This window comes from Quercus lobata, chromosome 4 (genome assembly GCF_001633185.2).
Source record: "Quercus lobata isolate SW786 chromosome 4, ValleyOak3.0 Primary Assembly, whole genome shotgun sequence".
NCBI lineage: Eukaryota > Viridiplantae > Streptophyta > Magnoliopsida > Fagales > Fagaceae > Quercus > Quercus lobata.
This window is the reverse complement of record NC_044907.1, coordinates 91,840,939-91,866,749: the sequence shown is the minus strand read 5'-3', so window position 1 is coordinate 91,866,749 and position 25,811 is coordinate 91,840,939. Positions and strand designations below refer to the sequence as shown.

The 25,811-nt window shown below is 34.6% G+C and overlaps 1 protein-coding gene and 2 long non-coding RNA genes across 3 annotated transcripts; 2 read left to right on the top strand and 1 right to left on the bottom strand.

Annotated features, from left to right (window-relative positions):
• Nucleotides 1-155: 155 nt before the first annotated feature.
• On the bottom strand, nt 156-1,952 carry LOC115986156 (putative disease resistance protein RGA1). Its single transcript, XM_031109010.1, has one exon. The coding sequence runs from the start codon at nt 1,950-1,952 to the stop codon at nt 156-158; it is 1,797 nt and encodes a 598-aa protein (XP_030964870.1).
• An 18,749-nt stretch (nt 1,953-20,701) lies between these two features.
• On the top strand, nt 20,702-21,028 carry LOC115984151. The gene is made up of 2 exons (XR_004090412.1): nt 20,702-20,788; nt 20,964-21,028. It is a non-coding gene; the product is annotated as an uncharacterized LOC115984151 (long non-coding RNA).
• Nucleotides 21,029-23,063: 2,035 nt separating this feature from the next.
• LOC115984119 lies at nt 23,064-24,021 on the top strand. The gene is made up of 3 exons (XR_004090380.1): nt 23,064-23,125; nt 23,423-23,474; nt 23,989-24,021. It is a non-coding gene; the product is annotated as an uncharacterized LOC115984119 (long non-coding RNA).
• The last annotated feature ends 1,790 nt before the right edge of the window (nt 24,022-25,811 follow it).

Genomic DNA, 25,811 nt, shown 5'->3' with positions numbered 1-25,811 from the left:
GTGGTAATTTCTTGAAATAACGATGATTCTCGATTTTCAAAGTTTTTAAATTACATAGATTGCAAAAGGTTTCAGGCATTTCTTCTATTTTAACATGCTCAGATATAAATAGACACCTTAAATGTATCAAATTTTCCACGGCATCTGGAAGTTTCTTAATTGGACAATCCAAAAATTAATGTCCGTAAACATTTAAAATGATGGAATGAGTGTGATAGGAGCATCTCAAACTCATAATCCTTTTCCCGTGAAAGAAGATAGAGAGTGCGTAGATTTTTTGCACGATAGATGGATTCAAGACATTGCATTTCTTTTGAAATTTTTAAATGTAAATGATGTGCACTTTGACAATCTATCTCCTTATCACCATTAGTTTCGAAGGTTTCAGTTTTTGTCATTAATTGAGCAAAGTCATGCACTATATCATGCATTTTGCAACCTATTATCTTGCCATCACCATCTTCATCTCTCTCGAAATCTTGGAAGAAAGAGAGCATGGCCAATTTTTCAAAGTATGCTTCTGCTATGTCTTCCATCTCCATATTTGTCTTTGACTCAACATATCCTTGTGCCATCCAGTGGAGGACCAATTCATCTTTATGAAAGAAATAATCTTTCGCAAAGACTGAACAAAATGAGAAACAACGTCTCATTGTTGGGGTTAGTTCATAATAACTCAAAAGCAATGGTGCCAAAATGCTTTTTTCAATATTTTCAATATCTTCCACTTCCCACAAATTGCTATCCAAAATCTTATTCCATTGTTCTCTACTTTTGTTTATCTGCATGAGGCTACCTAGAAGCTTTGCAGCTAGCGGTAAGCCTTTACACTTAATTGCTAGTTTTCTACCAAGATCTTCTAGATACTTAGGTTGCTCCTTATTAGAAAATGCTTCTTTACTGAAAATTGACCAGCAGTCTTCATTAGACAATAGCTCCAAATTTATCGTGAGGACACTCCCCATCACCTCTGCAGCTCTTTGTTTACGTGTGGTTACTAGAATTCTACTACCATGAACATTTTTTAGAGCAACTTTAAAAGGCTCCCATTTTTTAGAGTCTTCAGTCCACACATCATCTAAGACAAGAAAATATTTCTTGTCCTTAATCAAATCTTGAATTTTACACAAGAGAGTTTGCAAATTAGTATCATTGAGGGGTCCATGATCAGGGTCAACCTCCTTAATGATTGCTTTGGCAACATTGCACTGATCGAATGGATCAGAAACACAAATCCACATTCTTTTTTGAAAATGGGCTTGCACATCAGGATGATTGTAGGCTAATTGGGCAAGAGTTGTTTTTCCAATACCGCCCAAACCCACTAAGGAAATGACACGATAAGAATTTGTTTCTTCTTGACTACCCACACATAACAGGTTTTTTAGTAGATCATCCCTATAAATATCACGGCCAATTATTTGGGACACATCCACAAAGGACGTAGTTGTTGGTCTCTCAACTACATCAGGTTGCCTATTAAAGTCTATCCCATAGGTTGCTTTGTCTTTGAAAACCATATCTAACTTTTCATTCAATTTTCTTATCATGTGACCAACATCATGACGCAGAGGAAGGTTAAAACAACATGATGGAGATGGGACGAAGGAGCATACCTTCTTCTTGACAACAGCAGGAGCGTTAGTATCAGCTGGTTTTCCTTCTTCTTTCTCAATCTCTGCTCTGATCCTTGCAGTGTTCCAGGTGTCCAAGATGTCATCCATCACGTAGTACTGGTTTTGGAGCTGCTCTAACCAAAGCTTCTCCGTTCGCCGCTTCACTGCATGTCTTTCCTCAGCATCGTCCAGCATTGCCTTGATCATTCCGAGCTTGCCTTGAAGCTTTTGGACTTCTTCATCAACGGCAACTAGCAAGTTGATCTCTTGCTTAGCAAGCTGAACAGCGATTGAACCCAATTGCTTGAAGAGATCAATGAGTAGTGTATCAGCCATAGCTAATGGAGAATGAAAGTAAAGTTGGATTGACCAACACAAGAAAGAAACAGGTGCGCTTGTGAATGTTCCCGGTTTCTTTTGTAGTAGTTTTGGACAGGAGTGGCAAAGCTATTATTTTGTCCTTGTCCTCTCATTGGTGGAAAATCCCACACCTTATCTTCAATTTTTTTTTTTTATTCCCCTCGTTATTTTTTAGGCAACCAGGACTTTTTAATTGAGACTGTCAGACTCAATACGAAGTCAAACTCTTTATCATCGCTCAGCTGTATACGTTCATTTGCGACAACTCAATTGGCACGTACCAAGTATTTGGTACATCGATCTCACTCCAAATATAATGGACTCCTATACATTTAAATTAACTTCCTTGAATTTTTAACGTGTGAGAAATGGATTCTATGAATTTGAAAAGAGACTCATTTTTTATGATGTTTTTTTTATGAAAATTTCTTATGATTTATTGATAGAACATGTGCAATGCACATAAATTTTTTTACTATGAGACTTATCAAGAAATAAACAAATACTGAAACAGTTGAAACTTGAAACTAAAAAAAAGAAAAAAAAACTGCATAAAGGGCAAAGAAAAACCAATTGCACAGGTATGCATTTAAGTTAATAAACAGTGCAATAGATATAGGTGCGGTTTGGATTGCACTTATTTACGTCTGCGTTTTTCTCCTTCACGATTTCTCTTTTTTTTTTTCTTTTTTTTTTTTTTACTTGAAGTTGGTTTCACATGGGGGACAAACCTGCCAGTGGGTCCCGTGCACTGTGCACGGGACCCACTAGCACTTGGACATCCACATATTGGCCTAAAATGGCACTGTTTGTGGGTCCCGTGTACTGTTTACGGGACCCACAAACATCTTTTTTTACTCTAACTTTAATTAAAAATGGGTCCCACAGTACTATTCACACATTTAAAAATTATTTTGTTACAGTGTTTTCAGTTTTCAATTTTTAGTTTTCAGTTTCAGTAAAAATAAGTTGTATCCAAACAGACCTATAGTATGAAAGGTTAGGAAGGGAGTAATTAAGGACTTGATCAAGTAGTACTTCCTGATATGTTTGTTTATTACCTTTTCCATGAATGAATGAATTAAGGAAATTACATCTTTTACATTGTTTCAAGGAGAGATCTTTAAAAATGAAAAGAGATGTAGGCAAAAAAGAAAAAAAGAAAAAAAAAGGTAATGTCTATGTGAGACACTCACTTAATCATCAATTACATACATTCCCCAGACAACACTTTAGTTCAAAAACCTAACCGTGTATATTTAGTTTGTCTATTTGTTTTAGTTTATTTTCTACTTACCTATCCAAAAAAATATTAGTTTAGTTTCTCTTTATTTATAGTTTTTTTAAGCCCAAATTTTTAACAGTGATGGCTCCCCAATGAGTTGAGGGTAGTCATAAATTTTAGACAAAGTTTGGTAACAATTTTTTATTTTATTTTATTTTATTTTGATAATCTTGCAGACTAATGCTAAAATTCCACTCAATATTTTTTTTATTAAATGTGAATTTCGACAAATCCACTATTCGGTTATGTTTTCTTCTTATATCCTTCATACTTGCAAAATTTCAAGAAGATAAAAAATCAATAGCTATATTATCAATCAAATGTTTAAAATGTTGATTTTTTGTAGTTTAAAATTATACATAAAAAATAAGCTTATGAATCAAATAGCAAATAACCTCCGATTGGCATAAAATTTGACATATATTTTAAGAATATAATGAATATGCAATTCAACAGTTAGATTTTCAAAATATATAGCTACGTTAATTTTTTTAGTGATAACCTTAGGTTACAACTAAGTTTGTAGTCAAACTTTGTTCTTATATTTTTGTTCCCTTATTAATATATTATGTCCTTACAAACCAAAAAAAATGGCCCAAGAAAAATTCTATTTGACTAAAATTTTGAAAGAGATGTAGCTTGGAGCATTGATTGCAACAATTTCAAAATAAGAACATTTGTAGAAAGAAATTGTAAGACTTTATGTATTTGATGTGTGTTTTATTTTTCAATATATGAAATTCTCTTTTTATTAGATTTTGTATAATTTAAGTTTCTTAATGATCACCTTGAAAAAATTTCTTGGAGCTGCCACTAATTTTTAAAGTATAATAGTTCTTTTATATTGATTGTTTTTTAAATATTATAAGCTAATGAAAATAAACCCCTCCAAATGCATTCCAGGAGCTTCGTTTGGTTTGCACCCAAAAAGGGAGAAATGTTTGTCCATCTGTTGAATTATGAGTCTCAAGGCTTGTTATCTTAAATACATATTATGCAAAGTGGTAATAATGCAGATTTGTTAGGATAAATTTTCCCTGATTCCAACCGGAGAGGGAATGGGTGATCAATCAAATTGCTTCCTTGTAACATGGGGTATCCGGATATGGGACTCACATGTGTTTGTAAATGTTGCCAAGCTCACACATGCAACGCCTCATGAACATCATTCACGGATCCATGTTTTAATCTTAGCCATACGCCTCAGCCCCAAAGCTCGCTTAATTATAGCATCTTTTCAAGAGTTCTCTAGACGCATGTAGTCATTGTTAAGACAACGCTCATGCAGTCAAAAAGCTCTCAAGCCTTCTCTCTTTCCAATGAAGAAGAAGACGCCCTCCACCGAAGCACTAAGAAGATTAAGGAAGGACATGATCCTTCACCTCCAAACCAAAACCTCAGCTATAAGGAGAAACTTGTAGGCCAGCTCCCTGGTGCCTATAAAAGTGCCTTCAGTCTTGTAGACTCAATGCAGGAAGATGCCGATTCTGACGTCGAAGAGAGTGATCTCGAAGAAGGAACGGTGGCCCTTGCCCTCTCAAAGGAAGAAAAACTCGGTATCCAATCCCAATGGTCCAAAGCTCTCATTGTTAAGACATTTGGAAGAACAGTGGGCTACCAATTCCTATCCCAACGAGTCCGTGAGCTATGGAAACCATCAAACGGGCTGGACCTTTTTGACCTTGGCCATGATTATTTCCTTGCTCATTTTGAGTCCAATGACGACTTGGATCACGTTCTGAAAAATGGTCCCTGGTTTATAGGGCAGCACTTCCTAGCCATAAAATCCTGGGAACCTGAGTTTCAAGCTACTGAAGCTAACTTTTCTCAGGTTGCCATTTGGATACGTCTTCCCCAACTGCCTATTGAATTCTATTAACCTGAAATACTCAAAAAAATCGGCTCAAAAATGGGACCAGTTCTTAGAATTGATGGGCACACTGCCACGAACTCTAGAAGCCGCTTTGCTCAGTTGTGTGTCTAGGTTTGTCTCGACAGGCCCCTAATCAAGAATATCCTCATCGGAAAGTTCAAGCAACAAGTAACTTATGAAGGTATTCACTCACTCTGTTTTTCATGTGGTCGTTTAGGCCATAAGAAAGAGCACTGCCAGTATACTATAAGAGAAACCCAACAAGCTGTCAGCCAAGAGCAACAAAGGTCAGACAACTCAAGCCCATGCAATGCCTCACCGACCCCAGCCACGCATAGCTCTGAACCATCCCCCATTGGGTCTTCGCCACCTGCTGATAAGCCTGACTCCTTTGGACCGTGGCTTCTGGTGGCTTGGAAAAAGCCTACTGGAAAACCTAGGCCTAATGCTTCCTTCACACGACAAGGTCCCATCCATCATTCCATCAAGGTTTTTAGACTCGAACCGTTCATTGAACCGTAAAAAGGAGAGGTTCAAGGTTTTTGAGGTCAAACTGAGGTCGAACCGTGATGACATCATAATTAATTTAATAATTATTTTAAATATATATAAAACATTAAATTAATAAAAAAATAGAAAAATTAACTAAAATAGTCCAAAACAAATATAGATAGTATTTTTTATAACATAACTTTCATAATACAAATAAAAATTATTAAATTCTAAAAAAACATAAATAGCTATTGAGTTTCTAAATTATTTTTAAGTCATGACAAAGCATACTTTAGTACCCAATAATTTTTATTTTATGAAACCCAATAAAATAGTTAAGAGGCAAATTAGTTTATTTACTCATGACCAAGCTCATTTGACTGTGGATCTTTTTTTTTTTTTCCAAGCCCATTTGAATAGTCACTGTTCACCATTTATCATGAATTAAGGAAAAAAAAAAATCAAAAGCTAGATCTGACTCCATGCATTTATTGTTAAAGTTAAATAAATAATAAAACCCAAGAAGAAGTACCTGACAGCAGGCAAGTATTATATTGTGACAGCAAATAACTGAAGTAAGCACGCAGCAACAAAGAAGTCTCCGAAAGTAGTGAAGAAGTCTACAACATTTTTAGCAATACTTTCATAATAAAATTTATGTAAAAATTTGTTACTGGTTCTAATTTAAATCCATCATTAAAATTATTTTTTTACTCATCAATATTAACTAATAACAATATATTACTTAAGATTTATTGTGAAATATTGTGAAAATATTATAGTACCATTTAATTGTGATTTTTTATTCTTTTTACTTTCTTTCCGTCCATATGTTTCTTTTCCTTTTCTTTTCTTTTTTTTCTCTTGTTTTTTTTCATCCACACATGTATTCCCATCCCCACTGACCCACTCCTCTCAAGTCTCATCATGGTTTTATTTTTCTAGACTCTTCCTCCACTGTCCATAGCGTCCTTTCTACTTTTATTTTTCTTTCTTCATCTCTAGCCCTCTCTGTCTCATTCTCTTTCTCTTATACTCTCACCTTGTCACACACACATTACAGAACAAAGCCGGAATTTAAAGCTTGATTCGCCCAAGAGAAGAATTTTTGAAGAGAGGGAGCTGCGTGATGTACTTTGAAGAGAGAAGAAAAAGAAACATAAAGACATGTTGTGTTTCTCTGGAGATGGCAGTGGCAGTGTTTATGAAGACATGATGTAGTTCCAGCAGTTGTGTTTCTTTTTCTTCTGTTTTTCTGTTTTTTTTTTTTTTAAGCTGCAGATTCAAAGGAAAGCAGGGAACCGTGAGAAGCGGTTTGATCACAGTTCTCAGAACCGTGAGGTCTGACCGCGGTTCACACGGGTACCTGCTTTTGTCCTGTAGAACGGTTCTTGAGGCTAAAAAAACCGCAAAAATGAGATGTTTGAGGTTTTCCCGGTCGGACCGTACGGTTCGATCCGGGTTTCATAACCATGCATTCCATCCCACAACCCCATAAAGTAAACGGATAGGAACCAAGTGATACTAAAGGTAAAAGGAAGCTAGTTACTTCAACTAGCCACATTCAAAAGCTGACCATTAAGCCTAATTCAAAGCCCACTAGCTCTTCTAATGCCCCCACGGCCCAACCCAAACGCTACAATGAAAAGCAAACAAGGTCACGTGTTGCAAGCTCTCCCCAATGGCCCATGCAAATTCTGCCTTATTCTCCTAATAACCTTGATTCAGCTGGGTGCTCTAATACACCTTTCTCCTTTCAAGCTCAAACAGAAACACACACACCGCACCCTCTTTCTACCTCTACCACAAACCAACTCTCTACTTCCTACCCATCTGAACCTTACCCTCAGAATGCCGTGGGCCATATGGCACAAGAACAAAGTTGTAGAGCTGGGGGACTCCATGATCAACAATATAAGATGGGACCCACTGATGATCTACGGATGTACAAGCAAAGAGCTACTGGAAGCTTAGAGCTTCATCTTTCCACTAATAGAGAAGAGCATGCAAGATGGGTGCCTTCCTCTGACCGATCCGACATGGCATTACACGCCCAATCCATGGTGGAGATTCACACTGGACAAGCCGCCACTCCTGCCCTTAGGTCTGAGGACCTCCAACAACTCAAAATGTCTCTTGGAGAACAACCTCTCCGAAGCATCGCTAGATCTAATGGAGAGAGAGATAGTGCCACTAGAGATATGTCAAAGGAAATTCTTGACGGGGGAGTCAACGGGAGTACTAATTCAGGGAATTCTACCTCAACTGAAACTAATGCAAACATTGATTGCAACAGCGAGCTTCACCATAGGCACCCTGACCAAGCAAATTCAACTGAACCTTCTAGAGCATGCTATCACTCTGATGCTGGAAACCCATGTGGACGGGGAGAACTTACGACAGGTGGATGGAATTGGATGACCTCCAGGAGGGCTTTTGCCATAGAATGTGAGTCTTTTGAACCCCACCTATCTCCCAAAATGAATATTTTAGTCTGGAATTGTAGGGGGGCCATGAAACCCTCCTTTAGAAGCTCTATTTGTGATCTAACCAAGTTTCATGCTCCTGGTATTGTGGTTGTTACTGAAACCTGTATTAGTGGATCCAGAGCTAGAGAGATCCTTCGAACCCTTCCTTATGATGGTATCCATACTACTGATTCTATTGGATATGCTGGGGGTACTTGGCTCCTATGGTGTAAAGACATGGTTGATCTTGAAGTCCTTGCGGCCACTAAATAGGAGATTCATGCCATAGTTAAGGTAAACAATTCTGACCCTCCTTGGCTCCTCTCTTCTGTTTATGGCAGCCCTACGGTTGCTGAGAGTAAAATTCTTTGGGAAAATTTATGCTCTATTTCTGTTCTCCATAATCTTCCTTGGGCCATAATGGGAGACTTTAATGATTTCCTTAATGATTCTGAAAAATTGGGAGGCAATAGAGTTAACATGGCCAGAGCCATAACCTACAGTGATTGCATAAGTTTTTGCAACATGATTGACCTCGGGTTTTCTAGGCCCATCTTCACTTGGACCAACTGTAGGGATGTCAATGGGCTTATCCAAACTAGAATTGATTGATGCTGGGCTAACCCTTCTTGGACTATTGCTTACCCTGAAGCAAATGTAACCCACCTCCCCAGGCTTAGCTCTGATCATTGCCCACTTCTTCTAAGCTTATCTAGAATGGATCACAACAAGCTACAACGACCCTTCAGATTAGAAAAAAATGTGGCTCTCCCATCCAGGCTTTCCTACCATTGTTGAAAAGGCTTGGGATCAAGCTTCTTCCCTCGACCAAGCCGTCTCCTCTTTCACCACCCTTGCCATTACATGGAATAAAGAGGTCTTTGGCAACCTCTTTGTTAGAAAGAAGAAAATATTGGCTCGGCTTAATGGGGTACAAAAAGCTATTGCAACTAGACCATCTACTTTTCTTCTTTCTCTTGACCGAGAACTATCACAGGAATATACAGAAATCTTAGACCATGAAGAGGATTTTTAGGCATTTAAATCCCACCTAGATTGGCAAACTCATGGGGATCGGAACACAGCCTTCTTTCACATAAAAACCATCACTCGCAGGAGGTACAATAGAATTGATCTCATGAAAAACCCCCTTAGTGATTGGCTGACCAATGAGCAATAAGTGATTAAGCACATTCTTAAAGGATTCCAAGAGCTTTATAAATCCCAACACACTGCCTCTGTTACTCATTCTGACTTTGAAATAGACTGGGCTATTGCGCTTTCTAAAGAGGAATCCTCCCTTCTCTCCTCTGATGTCTCCTCCTTAGAAATTAAGAGTGCCATCTTCTCCCTAAAGCCCTTTAAAGCCCCAGGAATTGATGGCCTACATGCGGGGTTTTTTCAGCACTTCTAGCCAACTCTTGAGCATTCTATCACTAAGGAAGTTAAGAACATCTTCTCTACTGGCAAGATGCCACACTACCTTAATCAGACCCTTGTTGCCCTCATCCCTAAGAGGACTAGTCTTGAGCTCCTTGGGCAATTTAGACCAATCAACTTGTGCACAACTGTTTACAAAGCTGTCACAAAAATTATTGTCAACAAAATCAGGCCTTTCATGCATTAGCTGATTTCCCCCTTCCAGACAACCTTCATCCCTAGTAGGAAAGGCCTTGACAACATGATAATAACCTAAGAAATCCTTCACTCCATGGGAAAGAAAAAAGGTCGCACTGGTGTTATGGCACTTAAGATTGATCTTGAAAAGGCTTTTGACAGATTGGAATGGAGTTTTATCCGAGAAGTTCTAATCCATTTCAACTTTCCCCCAAATCTTATAACTATAATCATGGAGTGCATCTCATCCACTTCTACTACAATTCTCTTCAATGGAGGCAAGCTAGAACCTTTCCTTCCATCGCAAGGGATTCGCCAAGGCGACCCCATTTCACCATACATATTCATCCTATGCCTTGAATACCTTGGACTTCTCATCCATGAAAAGACTACTAGCAAGACTTGGAAAGTTGTCAAGGCTTCTAGAACTGGCCCGGTCTTTACCCATTTATTCTTCGCAGATGACCTTATTCTTTTTGGACAGGCTTCTCTCACCACTGCAAGGGCAATTGAGGATGTGCTCACTCACTTTTGCCAACTCTCTGGCCAAAAGGTCAGCAATGACAAGTCTCAGATTCTTTTTTCAAAAAACACTCCCCCTACTGTCCGAGATGATATTTGCAACTTGGTTTTTTGGAAACATCCAAATTTGACAAATACTTGGGATTTCCTCTTAAATTTTCTGACAGAGGCAGTAAAGATTTTGACTTCATCATTCAGAAAACCCAAGAAAAATTGGCGACGTGGCAAGCTAACTTACTTTCCCTAGCAGGTAGACACATCCTAATTTAATCTTCCTCCTTTGTAATAGCGGATTATGTGATGCAAGCGGCTTTGCTGCCAAATAGAGTATGCCAGGAGATTGATCGGGCAAACCGTAATTTCCTATGGGGATCTACACCTGAAAATAGGAGAATGCATATGGTTAATTGGGATTCTGTCACCCTCCCTACTGATCATAGGGGTCTTAGTATACATGTTGCCTGTCCAAAAAATCTTTCTCTCCTAGCCAAGTTGGATTGGAAAATTTCAATGGGAGATAACTCTCCTTGGGTTAAGTTCTGAAGGCTAAATACCTCTCCAACCATGCAATACCTACCCCGTGGACATCTAAGGGTTCTTGCTCAAGTACTTGGGCTGCTTGCAAGGCAGCAAAACCACTTCTTGACATGGGTCTAAGAAAGGTCATCAACACGGGTAATGATACTTCGTTTTGGTATGACAAATGGTGCACTATAGGCTCAGTCAAGTCCATGCTTGTGGGTCCCCTCAATGCTCAGGAAGAAAACAATTTGGTCAATGACTATGTTGCTTCTAATGGTTGCTGGAATTTGGATAACCTCTCATTCTCCCCTCCCCAATCTTTCCTGGAACTTATTCAAGCAATTCCCACTAATCCCACCTCTCTAAGCAGTGACATTATTGCATGGTCTCCTTCAAGTGATGGAAATTTCACTTTGGGTTCAGCCTACTTGCTAGCTAAAGGTTTAAATGTCTTGAACCCTACTACTAATAATCTTAACTGGATTTGGAAAATGAACACCCCTCAAAAAATCATCATTTTTGTTTGACTCTATTCTCGCAATAGTATTCCGGTTAGAAAAGTTTTGGGTTCAAGGGGTTTAACCATAGATCAAGCTTGCCCCCTTTGTCACAGCCATGAGGAAACAATTAACCATCTACTTAGAGAGTTTCACTTCTCGGCAAGTTTCTGGAATTAGCTTGGCCTTCCTTCAAAAGTCATCCGATCCTTTGGGCTTCCCCTCCTTGATTGGCTGCACTTTAATGGTACTTCCAAGCTCACCTCTTAATGCCATAGTGTACCATGGGGAATCATTTTTTGCTTTGGGCTTTGGTCTCTTTGGCTAAACAAAAACTCAGTTGTTCATCAAAGGAACCAGGCAGCCCCTCTTAGCATTAAAGAGTGCATTCCAAGAGCTACATAATTTTTCTACCTCACTTAAGGAGCCAACCAGCCAATCCTTAGAAGAAGTTTGCATATCTCTTGGATCAAGCCAAGCCCCAGATGGCATAAACTTAACACCGATGCCTCTGTTTTGGTAGCCTTGGATCATGCTTGTGGTGGGGGTCTTATTAGAGATTCAAGTGGTGACTGGGTGAAAGGTTTCTCTAGGAAAATTGGCACATCTAGCTACCTATTAGCTGAGCTTTGGGCATTAAGAGACGGACTAATTATGGCTAGAGATCTTCATATTGAAAAACTCATTATAAATGTGGATGCAATTGAAGTTATTAACCTCCTCTCTCACTCAAAAGCCACTAATCGGCTAACCCAACAACCCATTGTGGATTATTGCAGGAACACTTTCCAAGCTTTCCAGGAGGTCCAGCTGCAACACTGCTTTAGGGAGACTAACCGAGCTACTGACTTCCTTGCTAAACTAGGACATAGCCAGCTTGATCCTTTTGTTTATTATGTATCCCCTCCTTTTGGTGTTTTGGAGGTCTTAACTAATGATGCTACTAGTGTTTTGTATACCCGAACCACTTAGGGTGTAATTGTTTCTTTTTAATCTAATCTAATTATCTCCTCTTTACCAAAAAAAATGAGAACAATTATCTAAGATACCCTAAAATGTTGGGGCATTTGGTATTTTCTATTGTTTTGTAAGGCCACCAGCTACATTAAATTCGTCAACGCAACAAGGTACAAACTCAATATTGATAAGATTTTTAACAACATGTCCTCCTCTCACTGGTGGGAAATCCCACACCTTATCTTCAATTTTTTTTCCCCCTCGTTAATTTCTAGGCAACTAAGAGACTGTCAGACATAATACAAAGGCAAACTCTTTATCATTGCTCAGTTGTCATACATTAATTTGTGACAATTCAATTGACACCTACAAAGTATTTGGTATATCTAACTCCTAATGTAATGGACCCCTATTCATTAATTAGCTTCCTTGAATTTTTAATGTCCATTCTATGGATAGGAATAATGACAAATATAGTTGCAGACTTAATAAGCTCTAAGGTCTCATTGTAATTGAGTCTAGTTGCGGTCTAGTTTGGTGCTGATCCTTTTGTTTTGCCTTAGTTCCTTTTTCAACGTGTTGGCTGGTATTGTACTATTTCTTCGCTGTTGAATGAATTTCGGTCATTTCTCAATAATAAAAAAAATTAAAAAGATTCTATGAATTTTAAAAGAGACTTTTTCTTAGGATCTTTTTTATTTTTATTTTTATTTTTTTTATATGGAAATTTCCTATGATGTATTGATAGAACATGTGCAATGCACAGAAATTTTTGACCATGAGACTTAGAAATTGTTATTAGGAAATAGCCAGATACTGAAACGGTTGATACTAGAAAATCTAAAATATAAAAAAACAGTAAAAAAGTCAAAGAAAAATCACACATGCATGCATTTAAGTGAATAAACAGTAAGATAGAAATAGTATGAAAGGTTAGGAAAGGAGTAATTAAGGACTTGAATACTAGTATGAAAGTTTAGGGAATGAGTAATTAAACACTGCGTATTTCCATTATACTTTTTCATCCACACGTATTTTCAAAACACTTAAACAATATTACTAGAATAACATTACCAAACGAGCCATAGATCTTTTACATTAGTTCAAGGAGAAATCTTAAAAAATTAAAAGAGATGTAGGCAAAAGAATAAGAGCAATGTCTATGTCAGACACTCACTTACTCACAAAATACACACGCTCACCGGTCACTACTTTAATTCAAAAACTTGTGTATGTTATATTTGTAAGTGAGTACATGCAATAGACATTTTCCAAATAATAAATTGTAAAGAGATGTTTTTATGTCAATAGGGTATTATATTGCCCTTTTGCATATAACAGTGAACTTCTACATGGTTTATGTGTTTGTTTTAGTTTATTTTCTCTTTATTTAGAGTTTTTTTAAGTCGAATTTTTAAGAGGGGCAGCTGCTTAATGAGTCCCGAGTGGTCAAAATTTTGGATAAAGTTTGACCACAAAATTGGTTATAGTCTTAGAGACTAAGGTTATAACTCCATTCAATATTTTTTTTATTAAATGTGAATTTTGATAAATCCACTATTGGATTACATTTTCTTCCTATATCCTCCATACTTGCAAAATTTTAAGAAGATCAAAGATCAATAGCTATGTAATCAATCAAATGTTTAAATTTCAAATTTTTGTAATATAAAATTATACATAAAAAATAAGTCCATAAATTGAATAGGAAATAACATCTGATTGGCATAAAACTTGACATGTATTTTAAGAATATAAAGAATATGCAATTTAATAGTTAGATTTTCAAAATATGTAGCTAAGTTAATTTGAAAATATGTATGGATATATATATATATATATATATATATATATATATGTTTGTTCGTTTAGACCCCTCAAACCAAATTGTTTAACCTAATTTATTAACTAAGTGATTACTTAGATTAATTTTCAAATCTAGGTTAAACACAAATAAATCATATCATGCAAAGCAACGGAAAATAAATAACACCACGACATGATGACCCAGGAAAACTAATGAAACGAACCGTTTCAAGGTAAAAACTTGAAAAGGATTTGACTTAGCTATCCTCAAAGTAAACCACATCCACTATAAGAGAATTGAGATTTTTACAAAAGATTTAACCATAAATCTAATGCTACCTCCAGTATTAACTTACTGACACGACTATGTGCAAGCTCTAAATCCACGGGCTCCTTCTCTTCTTGGATTTAAAGCAACACAAGCACCCTTACTTGTGACTTTGAGATCCCATTCAAAGGTTTCAGATCACCCTTAGTAATGATCTTGATGCAGCAAATGTTCTACCAATGCTTTATTGTAGTCTTAGCTCCAGTAGGTTCTTGCGTAGTTAGAAGGTACAAAACCTCTCAAATCTCACAAAGAGTAACACACAAGGCTTCTTCAGCTCTATCAAAACATGGCTAGGGTATCCCTTTTATATGTGGAGAAGTTTAGATGAAACTCTAAAAGTTTTCGTGGGCTTGGGCCTATTTAAAAATTTGTAGAAAAAAACTATGCCTGCGATTTCGATCAGTCAGGCTTAATTCTCGATTGGTCCAGCAAGACAGAATCACACTCCCTTTTTCTGAGCTCAGCTGGACTTGAACCTCGAAACACGCACATTTAAGCATTGCCTTAATACTTAGACTAGCTATGTTTTGTTCTCAGTTTGGCAACACAATACAACAATGATTCTAAATATTTAAATCTAAATCTTTAGAACCTAACAATATACATACATACATACATACATACATATATATATATATATATATATATATTAATAGGCAAAGCTCAGAAAAAGTTCAATTAGAATTTAAAATTAGAATCTAATTTTGTGTCATGTATCTAAATTTATGTGGGGATCACACCATAATTATCCACTTAAGTTTGTGCCATATGTCTACTTAAGTTTTTAAATCTTTGTACCAAGTGAGTTAATGAGTGCAAAATACTAAAAATCTAATATTAATGAAATATAAAATGAAAAAAAAAATCACATATACTCAAAAAAAAATCACCACACAATAAAGATCACCACACGTTCTGTCTTATTAAAAATTAAAAGAAAAAAAATGATCATAAGTAGTATTAAATTTAGGTAAGAATTTTAATGTGACTAATTACGTTTATTTTTTAAGAAATAATAATTTGATTAATTATTTATATTTTTATGATAAAAATTGTGTTTAATTTTGAATGTATCTATACGTATGCATATGTTACATGCTTTTCTTTTCTTTAATAATTTCACTAATTATTTATATTTTATAAAAAAAAATTGAGTTTAATTTTAAATGCAATCATATGTTTGCATGGGTTACATGGTAGTATATATTAAAAGCCAAAACTCAAAGAAAATCCTTTTAGATTCTAAGTTGGATTTCAATTGGAGTCCAATTTTTGCACAACATGTCCATCTATATATATATATATTTTTTAATTTTGTAGCAAATGAATTATTGGGTGCAAAAACCGAAGAGTTTAAATCCAACTAAATTCTAAATCATATAATGAGAAGCCATTACATATTTTAAAAAATTATGGTTTAAAAAAGGTGTAAGCTAATACCATGTATCATTTGAACCTCTTCCAAAAAATTGTATAATTTGAACCATGTAATTGTGATTGTTTTTAATTGTACACGTGCATATGCATAGGGTTATACATTAGTATATTAGGTCATTCCAAACAAAAAGAAAAGGCCGAAGAAAATTTTATTTAACTAAAATCTTGAAAGAGATGTAACTTGCAGCATAGATAATAAGACTGTTATATAATGATTTTAAGATAAAAAAAATTTTGTAGAAGGAAATTAAAAGATTTTATGTATTTGACGCTTTTTTTTCTTTGTCCATATTTGAAGTTCTATTTTTATTATATTTCTGTATAATTTAAGTTTCTTGAAAACCACCTTGGAAAAAATTCTTGGAGCTACCACTAATTTTTAAAGTATAATTGTTCTTTTATTTGGATTTTTTTTTTAAATTTAGAAGTTAATTAAAATAAAGCCCTCCAAATGCATTCCAGGAGCTTCATTTGGTTTCACCCAAAAAGAGAGGAACATTTGTCCATCTGTTAAATTATGAGTCTCAAGGCTTGTTATCTTAAATACATATTATGTAAAGTGCTAATAATGCAGATTTGTGAGGCTAACTTTTCCTTGATTCCACCTCAGCCCAAAGCTTGCTTGACCCATCTACGGGCCATATGCATGCTTACAATATTAACATATTATTATGATTGCAGTTAAAAAATAAATAAATAATTGGCATATGCCATGTATAAAGTTTTGCAATCATGACTCATGATACTTAAGGGTAAAGATTAAGAGATTAAAAAAGTAATTACAACAAGTTAAAACCCAAATCCTTGTTTTAAATAATGGTTACATAGTAGGGAAATACTGACCATTTGCATTGTGCAATGATTATATGTGTTATAGTTTATGTAATTGTGAGTAATTATTGAATGATGAGAGGAAGCAAGAAAGAGAGACTAGAAAGAGAGACTATAAAGGTTTATGTGGGTACCTAAGTCCATAATGGAAAGCTCTTGACAGGTGTGGGCGCAAGTGCCTATGACCGCTCTTGGGAAGTACGCCTTGGCTTAGGGTGGACTATGGCGGAGGGTGTAAATTGAGTCGCCACCTAGTTTAGGTCTAGGAACAATATATATAATGCCCTTCATGAAATGACTGATCTTTACCAAAGCACTTGTCCGGAGTTTAGGTATGGGGATGACAAGGGGTTAGGCACCCAACCCCACGTAACTTGTGGGTCGTCTTCCTCTCATTGTGTTCCAAGTCTTAATCTCATTAAAGGAAAATTTAACATTTTATTCTAACTCACACACACTCTAACATGCATTTAAAAGCAAACAACATGGCAATATCATCCTTAAGCCTAACATTCATCTATCATGGCATTAAACATGCATTTCCAAGGGCAGAAACATCACAAGGCAGATTCAAACAAGCATGTCAAGATATCTAAGCATTAAAATTATGGGATTCAACCATGCATATTTGTGTTCGTCTATTATGTCATGTTCATCATCCAAACCAAATGCATGCTCATGTGATTATGTATAACTTACTTCACTTACCTCACTGCATCATAGCACCTATGCATTAATGCATATTCATGTTCATTTGTATGTTCATGGTATTCAAACAATCTAAAACCCTAAATAGCATCAAAGAGATCAAAACAAAACAGAGAGGCAGAAACTTAAAGATATGTAAACTAAGTTGAACAGAGACTAAACATTTTAGGAAAAACAAGAAAAGATCAAACAAGAACGAATTATGGTTTTTGGGCATGAGTGTGCATGCACATCCCAATTGTATGCGTATGCACACTTCAAGCATGCATATGCATCCACACGTATACACACCCCAAATCCTAACCTAGAAACACAGAACAGAAAAACACCGAAAACAAGGAATCTAACAACCTAGCATGCTTCAGGCATAAACTCTATGTAAACTTAAACTAAACAGACATATTAAGAAATTAAAACATATATACAAACAACAAAGAAACAAAGAAAAAGCAAAGAAAAGTGAAGAGCCAAAGTTATAACCTTTACCTCAACACTTAAACTTTTTAGAGCTTTGATTTTGACCATTCCCCTCAGTCAATCTATTCACAACCAAATCAAAATGGATTAGTAAACTTTAGAACTTGAAGATCAAGATCAGAAAAGGTCTTGATCAAGAAAAATTTGACTCGAGGATATTTTGTGAGAAACACCCTCTTTGATTCACTATTTTCTAGTGAATCTTGTGTGTGTTTTCCACTATTTTCATCCTCCTTTTGAAAAAAGTGCTTTTTATGGCTTTATATTGTCAAAAAATAAGGGTTTGGGGCAGCTTCCAGATGATGTTAGATTCATCTCAAACCAGAATTAAGTGCAAAAAGCTTTCCTTACATAGCTTTTGGAACCCTAGCTGCATACGCATGCCCATGCATGTGTGCACATGCCATAAGCATGCGTACACATGGCTTGAGTGTGTGTACGCATACCCATGTATGCATCCGCACACTCTAGGGTTTTCTGCGGCATTTCTTTTTGAAAAATAGTTTCATTTTTCCAAATATAAGTTATACTTTTACAAATACTTTCTTCAAGTTAATTTTCATCTGATTGGGCCTTAAACCAACCATGGGCTTTAGAGTACTACCATTATTGGGGAAGGGGGGCCCGAATCATAAAGGGTACAAAATGTGGTGTCCACAATAGGTAAATATTTCTATTAAGCTCTTGCGTTACAATGAGCCCAATGTATGATTTATCTACTAGAGAACCATAGACTAACCCTAGGCCAACCACATCTAACATAAGGTTAATTTGCTTGCATGGGCCTACAATTGGTTTAGGCTACTTGGGCCATAACATGTCTAAAAATATGTGTTCAAGTTGCTGAGTAACTGAGAGATTAAAAAAGAGAAAAGAGAAAAACAAAAGCAAGAATTTAATATGACTTGTCTTAATTGCCTACGTACGCACAAAAAAGCCCTTTGATAAACACATATTTTCTATTTAACTAATTCATATTACATGGAGAACTCTAAGCTAATTCATAACGTGTCTAAAAATATGTGTTATTGTGCTTGTCAGAATTGGATAATTCCATTTGTAAACCTTCAATGTAATTAGTGGATTCCTCCGTTAAGGGTAAGCGATAAACCCCCAAAGGGTTTTTGCTGTCAAGATTTTTCTTTCGTAACCATCATAATGTTGCTTCCTTCGTGTTTCCGCAGCTTATATTTCCAATATTGGTTAAGCGCACCTGTCAGTCAAATCTGATCATAATTGATCAGTTAATTAAGTTGGGTTAATTTGATTAAAATCGATCAACCAAGCTGTAAAAATCTTACACATATTAAGGCACTCTGACATTAATTTCTCAGGAGTGCCACAGACGTAGCCACAGGTGTTCTTGTGGATTGCCTAGAATACAACTGCACACGAAGAACCTAGTTTTGCAGCACTTAAAATCCATTCTTCTTACTCAAAATCTGTTTTAAATGTATTTACTTAAAATTTACTGATTAAGTTTTTGTATATAAGTTTTACTAACATCTACTTTTCAATTGGTAATATGACTAGTCTATTTAAAGCATAGAACAATATATTCTAGTTTATCAAAGTCACTATTATGATTTCAATTAATTATAGAAATTGCCTTACACCCTCAACCTATCCAAATAAAGAGTTTAACGCAGAACTTGTTGAATTAATATTAACCAAATCTAGATGAATTTTATATAGAAAATCTATTATCATGGTTTAAACATTAAATTTAAAAAAAGATTAAATGGTTTTAGTTTTAACAATAAAAGAGTTTTAAGTTACCTTAAGAAAGGAGAGGAGAGCTAAAATCTAATTTTCGATTGTGAAGAGAGAGATAGAAAGAGGGAGATTGTTTGGTGCATTGTTGCATAAGTGATTGGATGACTAAAGTTGACAATTTATCGTGTTGAAGGCTTATTTACAAAAATTGATGCTTTAAATTGTTATGGAAAATTAGTTATTAATGGTGATTTGGCACACTTAGAATAATCTTCTTATAACATTTTTAGAATTTCAATCAGGTTGGATTTCTATTCAACCACAATTTAGGGCCTTATAAGGGTGAAAAACACTCTATGATAAATATATATATATATATATATATATATATAATTATTTTTTCAGTAAAACAATATAAGTATCAAACAATTTGAGGCCTTTCTCTTATAGGGCCTTTAGGGGGCCTAATTGGCCTAGCCTCCAATGGGAGCAACTCATCTATATATCTATATATAAAATAATAGGTGAAGCAGAGAGAAACTCAAATTGCAATTCCAAATTAAAACTCTAATTTTGTGCCACGTGTCTACAAATTATGTCATCATAATTATCTTTCTAATTGTTCAATTAAAATCTGAAATTGAAGTTTAATTTTGTTTAATTTGGTTGAATGTATATGGGTCATTCTCATTAAAACCACTTCTATGTATCAGGTCAAGCTTTTTTTTTCTTGATTTTGCTGTCAAACGTGAAAACCAAAGAGCCTATTTTTATACTCGATGAAATCACTAATTTCACAAGAGACAGGGGGAGGGAGGGAGTCATAAGACACTATGAAGGAAAGATTGAGGACCACCACCATGTCAGACCATCTCACACCTTCAACCTAGCCTCTTGCCACCGATATATATTGCCTAAACCACTACTAATACAGGTATCTTTAAACAATAAAAATTGGTATCAAATATGATTTAGGTTTTGTTATTTTGGGTTGATTTTTATTAATTCAGGTATTTGAATGTCAATAGAGCTCAAACTTTCCCGTGCAAGTCGTATCTATCACCCTTCGGTAACTCATCTCTCTCTCTCATTCTCCATATACACAGATACCTACTATTTCTCTCTCTCTCTCTCTCTCTCTCTCTCTCTCTCTCTAAAAAGATGAGTATTGGAATTTCAGGAACCTCTGGAGGGAAAAATCATAGTGAAATCTTCTTCTTCCATTTCTCACTATGGTGTTTGTCTCACTGTCAATGGATCCGTCAATTTGCAGGTGGGTTTGAATCAGTCCTCTGTTTGGTTTCCCAGAAAAAATGATGAAAAATATTGTTTTTAAACGAGATTTGTATTTTTTTTTCCTTATTTCTCAGCAACCAAACAAAGCTATTTCTCTTTTCGTTTCTCTATCATAGTAAAATCTCAACTGGAATGCTTTTGTTTGTTTGAAGATTCGTGGAGGATCGGCTGGAATTATTGAGTCCTTATATGGTGTTGTCAAGCCTATCTCCATTTTGTAAGTTCAATCTTTGAGAAGCCCTAATTTTGCAAAGTTCATATTTTGAAAGCATAACTCAATTATACCTTTCAGTTTATGTGACTTCTGGTTCCTATATAATGTGTAATTGCGGTTTCTGTGTTTGTTCTTGGTCTAAGTTAATTGTGTTTGTGATGTAATAAATTATTAATATTAATAGCTATTCCATTGAGCTACTTAGTTGATTGTTTCTTTCATGATAGTTAACTTTTATGTTTGCCTCATATGGATATTTGTACATATAATTTGTTTTCTCTTACTTCGAAACAGAAACAAGAGCACAGAGGTTAGACCTTCCGGGAAGATTGGTTCGGGTACAACAGAGGTACTACATCTCCGGAGAACTATTTTTTTTTTTTTTTTTACAATTCTTTACTTTGAAATTGATAAATTACCAATTGTCACAAAAGTTTAAACGGTTAGGAAATGGAAAATTTAATTACTTGACCATTATTTTCACACTCTCTCTCACATATGAACCATATTCTCTCTTGATAATTGGGGTCCAACATGAGATTTTTTAAAATTTTTAAATGAGTAGTAGAGTGGAGACAGGGTTCGAACTTAAGACCATGATGAATTATTGATTATCTCAAAAACTTAAGTTATTAGGACATTGTGAATTTAGTTGTCTGATTAATATTCTACCAGACACAATATTATGATTTCAAAAATGGTGCAGGAGCAGCACTACTGATGAAACAGTTTAACTTTAAGGTCTTCTTTAATTGGCCTTTTCTATAGTTTATCTCTAGAAATGTGCAATGTTGTATCCTTGGGTATTGGGACTCAAGTATTAGTTATAAGTCTCCTAGGTTCTACTATGGAAGCTCTCTCCTCCTCATGTGTGGTGCGAACTTCCCTTTTAACTCCCATCATGAATTTTGAATGCTTCTGTATAATTCTAAAATTTACTTAGGTAACATATTTTCTAACTTAAATGTTCTGTCAGCCTCTCATAAAAAAAATAATAATTAAAGGGTTGAGTTACTTTTCTTCCCCTGTCTGATTTACGTCTTTAGTAGCCTTATCTTTTCCACTCTCTTTCAAAGTCATGCTAAATGCATTTTGGTTTTGGTCTTTGGTTAACTTTGTTATTTGTTACAGATTTGTGAAATGCAAATTCCTGTTGTATCCTCTATAATTTATAATTGTTCATGTATTGTGGCAGATACCATTTTCCATGTTTTTGAGACAGCCAGGAAAAGACAACCTAGAAAGATTTATGAGACCTTCCATGGAGCCAATATCAGTGCTCAGGTGAGTGTTTTTGTCTTGATAGAATCTCTGCAGGTTCACCTTTGTGTTGAAAGTACCATTTGTGTTTCTCTCTTTTTTCTCCCTTATTTAGGCATTGTTTTTCTTATACATTTAAGTGACAATGGATGATTAACAACACTTTTGATAGTATCTGGTAACTGTAGATATAATAAGAGGATACCTATATAAAACATTATCTGCAACAGTGGTGTTCATAGTCGAAAGTGATAAAGGTATGATTCAGTCTTAGTCTTTCTTTTATGTTATCTAGATAATAAAATTAAATGTTTGTCTTTTTGTTTTTTCATGCATTTAAAAGGCCACATACTTGATCTACTTCGGCATGATATTATATATATATATATATATATGTATGTATGTATGTATTGTATATATATATATATATATATATATATGTATATGTATATGTATATGTATGTATGTATGTATGTATGTATGTACTTTTTTTTTCCTTACAAATAGCTCTGTTAAGTGCCTAATCTTAAATAAAAATAATGTGAATAACTAAACTCATGTTCAATCACTTCAGGTGTTGGATGACAGTGTGATTTGCACACAAGCGTGAAAACAACATGGATCTTGGGTACAATCATTTTCTCTTTGCATCCACTTAATTAACTAATTAGATAGAATAGTAATGAAAATCACAATTTCCTCTTATTCCATTGTCTAATTTTTGTTGTTTGAGCATTTAATTCCTGATTTTTTTTTTTTGAATAATCCTTAATAGGTTGTTGTTGTTGTTGCACTAAAGTGTGAAACAACCTAGGCACAATTTGACAACATGGCCATCAGGTAATGCCTTAGGCCGTGTAATATCTAATATTATCATTTTCATCATTTGCCATTTCCTCTATTATAGCGAATTGAAAAATTACATGAGTTTGCCTTTGTCTTCCTTGGTTCCCTCATCTTCTCAATTGGCAAAAGATAATGATTTTGCATTTATTAGAATATTAAATCTACACTTTCAAATTTAGCTTTCTATTAAGCACTATTCACCCCAGTTTGGATGTTATACTTATTTCTCATTTTCTTCAATGTCCTTGCAATGAATTAATTATTGCTCCTTTTTTTTTCCCTCTAATCTAGGTGCTCCTAGAACTCTTTTTGGTCTAAATTTCTACACAGATCTGCCAATTTGGTATGTCAAGACTTCATTTACACATTCTTCCTTTTTTATCTAAATTTTAATAACTATTACATGAACCATGTATGAGATAGAAAATTCTTTGCTCGATTGTGGAGCTTGGATGATTTAGATATTGTCAAAAAGGCAATTGAAAGGCTTGAGTTTTTTGTTATGAAAACTAACGAACAACCCAAATACCATCTAGAGTCACAAAACTAACAAACCAGATAACACTGACCATAAAACATCTTTATGTTCTTTAACTATCAACTTAAGAATAAAAATTCTGATGATAAGCCTAGGAAATTAAATTATGAAAATAAGTTAAAAAAAAATTCACAATGGACTATTTAGGTAGCACACTAGGAAGGTCTAATTGCACTAGAAGGAGGCCAGTAATAAAATTTTCAATTGTACTCCACCTTAGTTTTGACAATTTAACCTTCCATTATTGTATTGATAATTGCAATTTGGATAGCCAATTTTTCATCAGTAATATAATTTAACGTGAATTGGCGCATTGTAGATCCAGAAGGTATCCCAAATGCCTAAAAGTCGCTAAGGATGGGATAAAGAGAAAGTTCATGGCATCCAGGAAAAAAGAAAACATTATTGGAAATTTTTAGTTTAAATTATTTGGTTTATGACATTGTCTATAACTATTTTATGTGGTTTATTACATTGTCAAGAACTATTTTATGATTTCTGAATATTGAAAAGGTAATCTGAAAAATCAATATATTCATATTAGTTTAATGGATCACATGACCTATAAGCAACGTTTTAGTAAGTTCACTAACAAGCTTGTGTAATATTTGATAGCATGTGCATCCTTTATTACTGGTTTTGGTATACTAAACTTTGGCTAAAACAAAAAGACTTAGGTTATGCAGCATAACAAAGGTTCACCATTATATGCTTGAAAAAAATTGATGATTATTGAATTTTTTTTTTTTTTTTTATGGGTGATTATTAAAGCTTAATTTTGCTCACCAGAGGGCTTAGATATAGTCAACTAATTTTGATAATTTTATTTTCCTAACCTTTTGTATATTTTTTTACTTGCTTAAATTGCATGACATGTGTTCAAAATATTTTTCATTGCATACAAAAAATGATTGAAATTTAGTTGGATCTCAATTAGTTGAACCAACTAATAACCACTTATTTTTTTAAGAGGTATTTTTTTTTTACCCTATCCCTTCAACATTTACGTAATTTAGTTGTCTACATATTATTGGATGAAAATGGTCTTAGTCAATGGATTATGAAATTTTAGAGAATGTTTAGGATGTCAACCAATTAATAGCTAAAAAAAGGTAAAATAACAATAATTAAATTTTATGTACGGATTTAATCTTTTGAAGGATTGAGAAGAATTATCAAAGAAACAAGATAATGAAATTACTTTCGTTGTGTACATATGTAATGTGAAAATATTTTTTAATCTTTTTAAGGACATTCTCATTTTTTATTGTAAAATATAATTATCCATTTGCCTATCAAAATTCATGTATATTCAATTAAAAAGTCTAAAAACACATTATTATCATTTATTGTAATTTAATATGATCCTATGAATCTTTAAAAATCATTTTATTATAAATAGGGAATGAAATATTAGAACACTATTTCAAACCAAAAAGAAAAATATGAATACTTTACAAAATCTTCCAAATGACATGTTGGTGGAAATATTTTCAGAGGTGGGAAATGATTCAGCAACACTATAATTGGGAAATATCAAGTTAAGGTATAACACAACAAATTTTTTAGTGTATATATACTAATTATTTCCCTGTATATAAGTTATGAAATCTATTAATTCAATTCTTTCCTTTTTCTTAATCAGATGCAAAAGCTTCAACAAATTAACAAAAAATAGATTAGTGCTCCAAAGAATTGGACTCACTCCATATTTCAGTCACCCAACCCTACTAGATAACAAAGCAAAAAAATTGATATTTTTCATGTTATGAAGCAAAGAATCCCCATGCACTACTCATAATGGGTACAAAAAAATACTTCCTGAATGAAGAAGTCGTTGAAGGAAAAATATTGATTGAAGAAGCTGTTGCATGTGGTGATTTTATTGCAACATATATTCATGGAGTCATGCTGCTTTGTGAATCGAATCCTAAAGGCATAAGTAACCTTTTGAAAGTTTTGAATGATGAACATGGAAATCATAGGCTTCTAAAATGCCAAAGAATACTTCGACTACTTGCTGCAAGAACCGCCATGTATCAAAGTCCAAACTTTCAAGCTTGCCAAAAATCTAAAATGGAACATTGGAACCGTGATGAACCGTATCCTTATGGTTATGAAGAATTTGTGGTTACGTGCAAG

Coding starts and splice junctions, on each gene's coding strand:
- LOC115986156 (XM_031109010.1), bottom strand. CDS start 1,952: ATGGCTGATACACTACTCATTGATCTCTTCAAGCAATTGGGTTCAATC.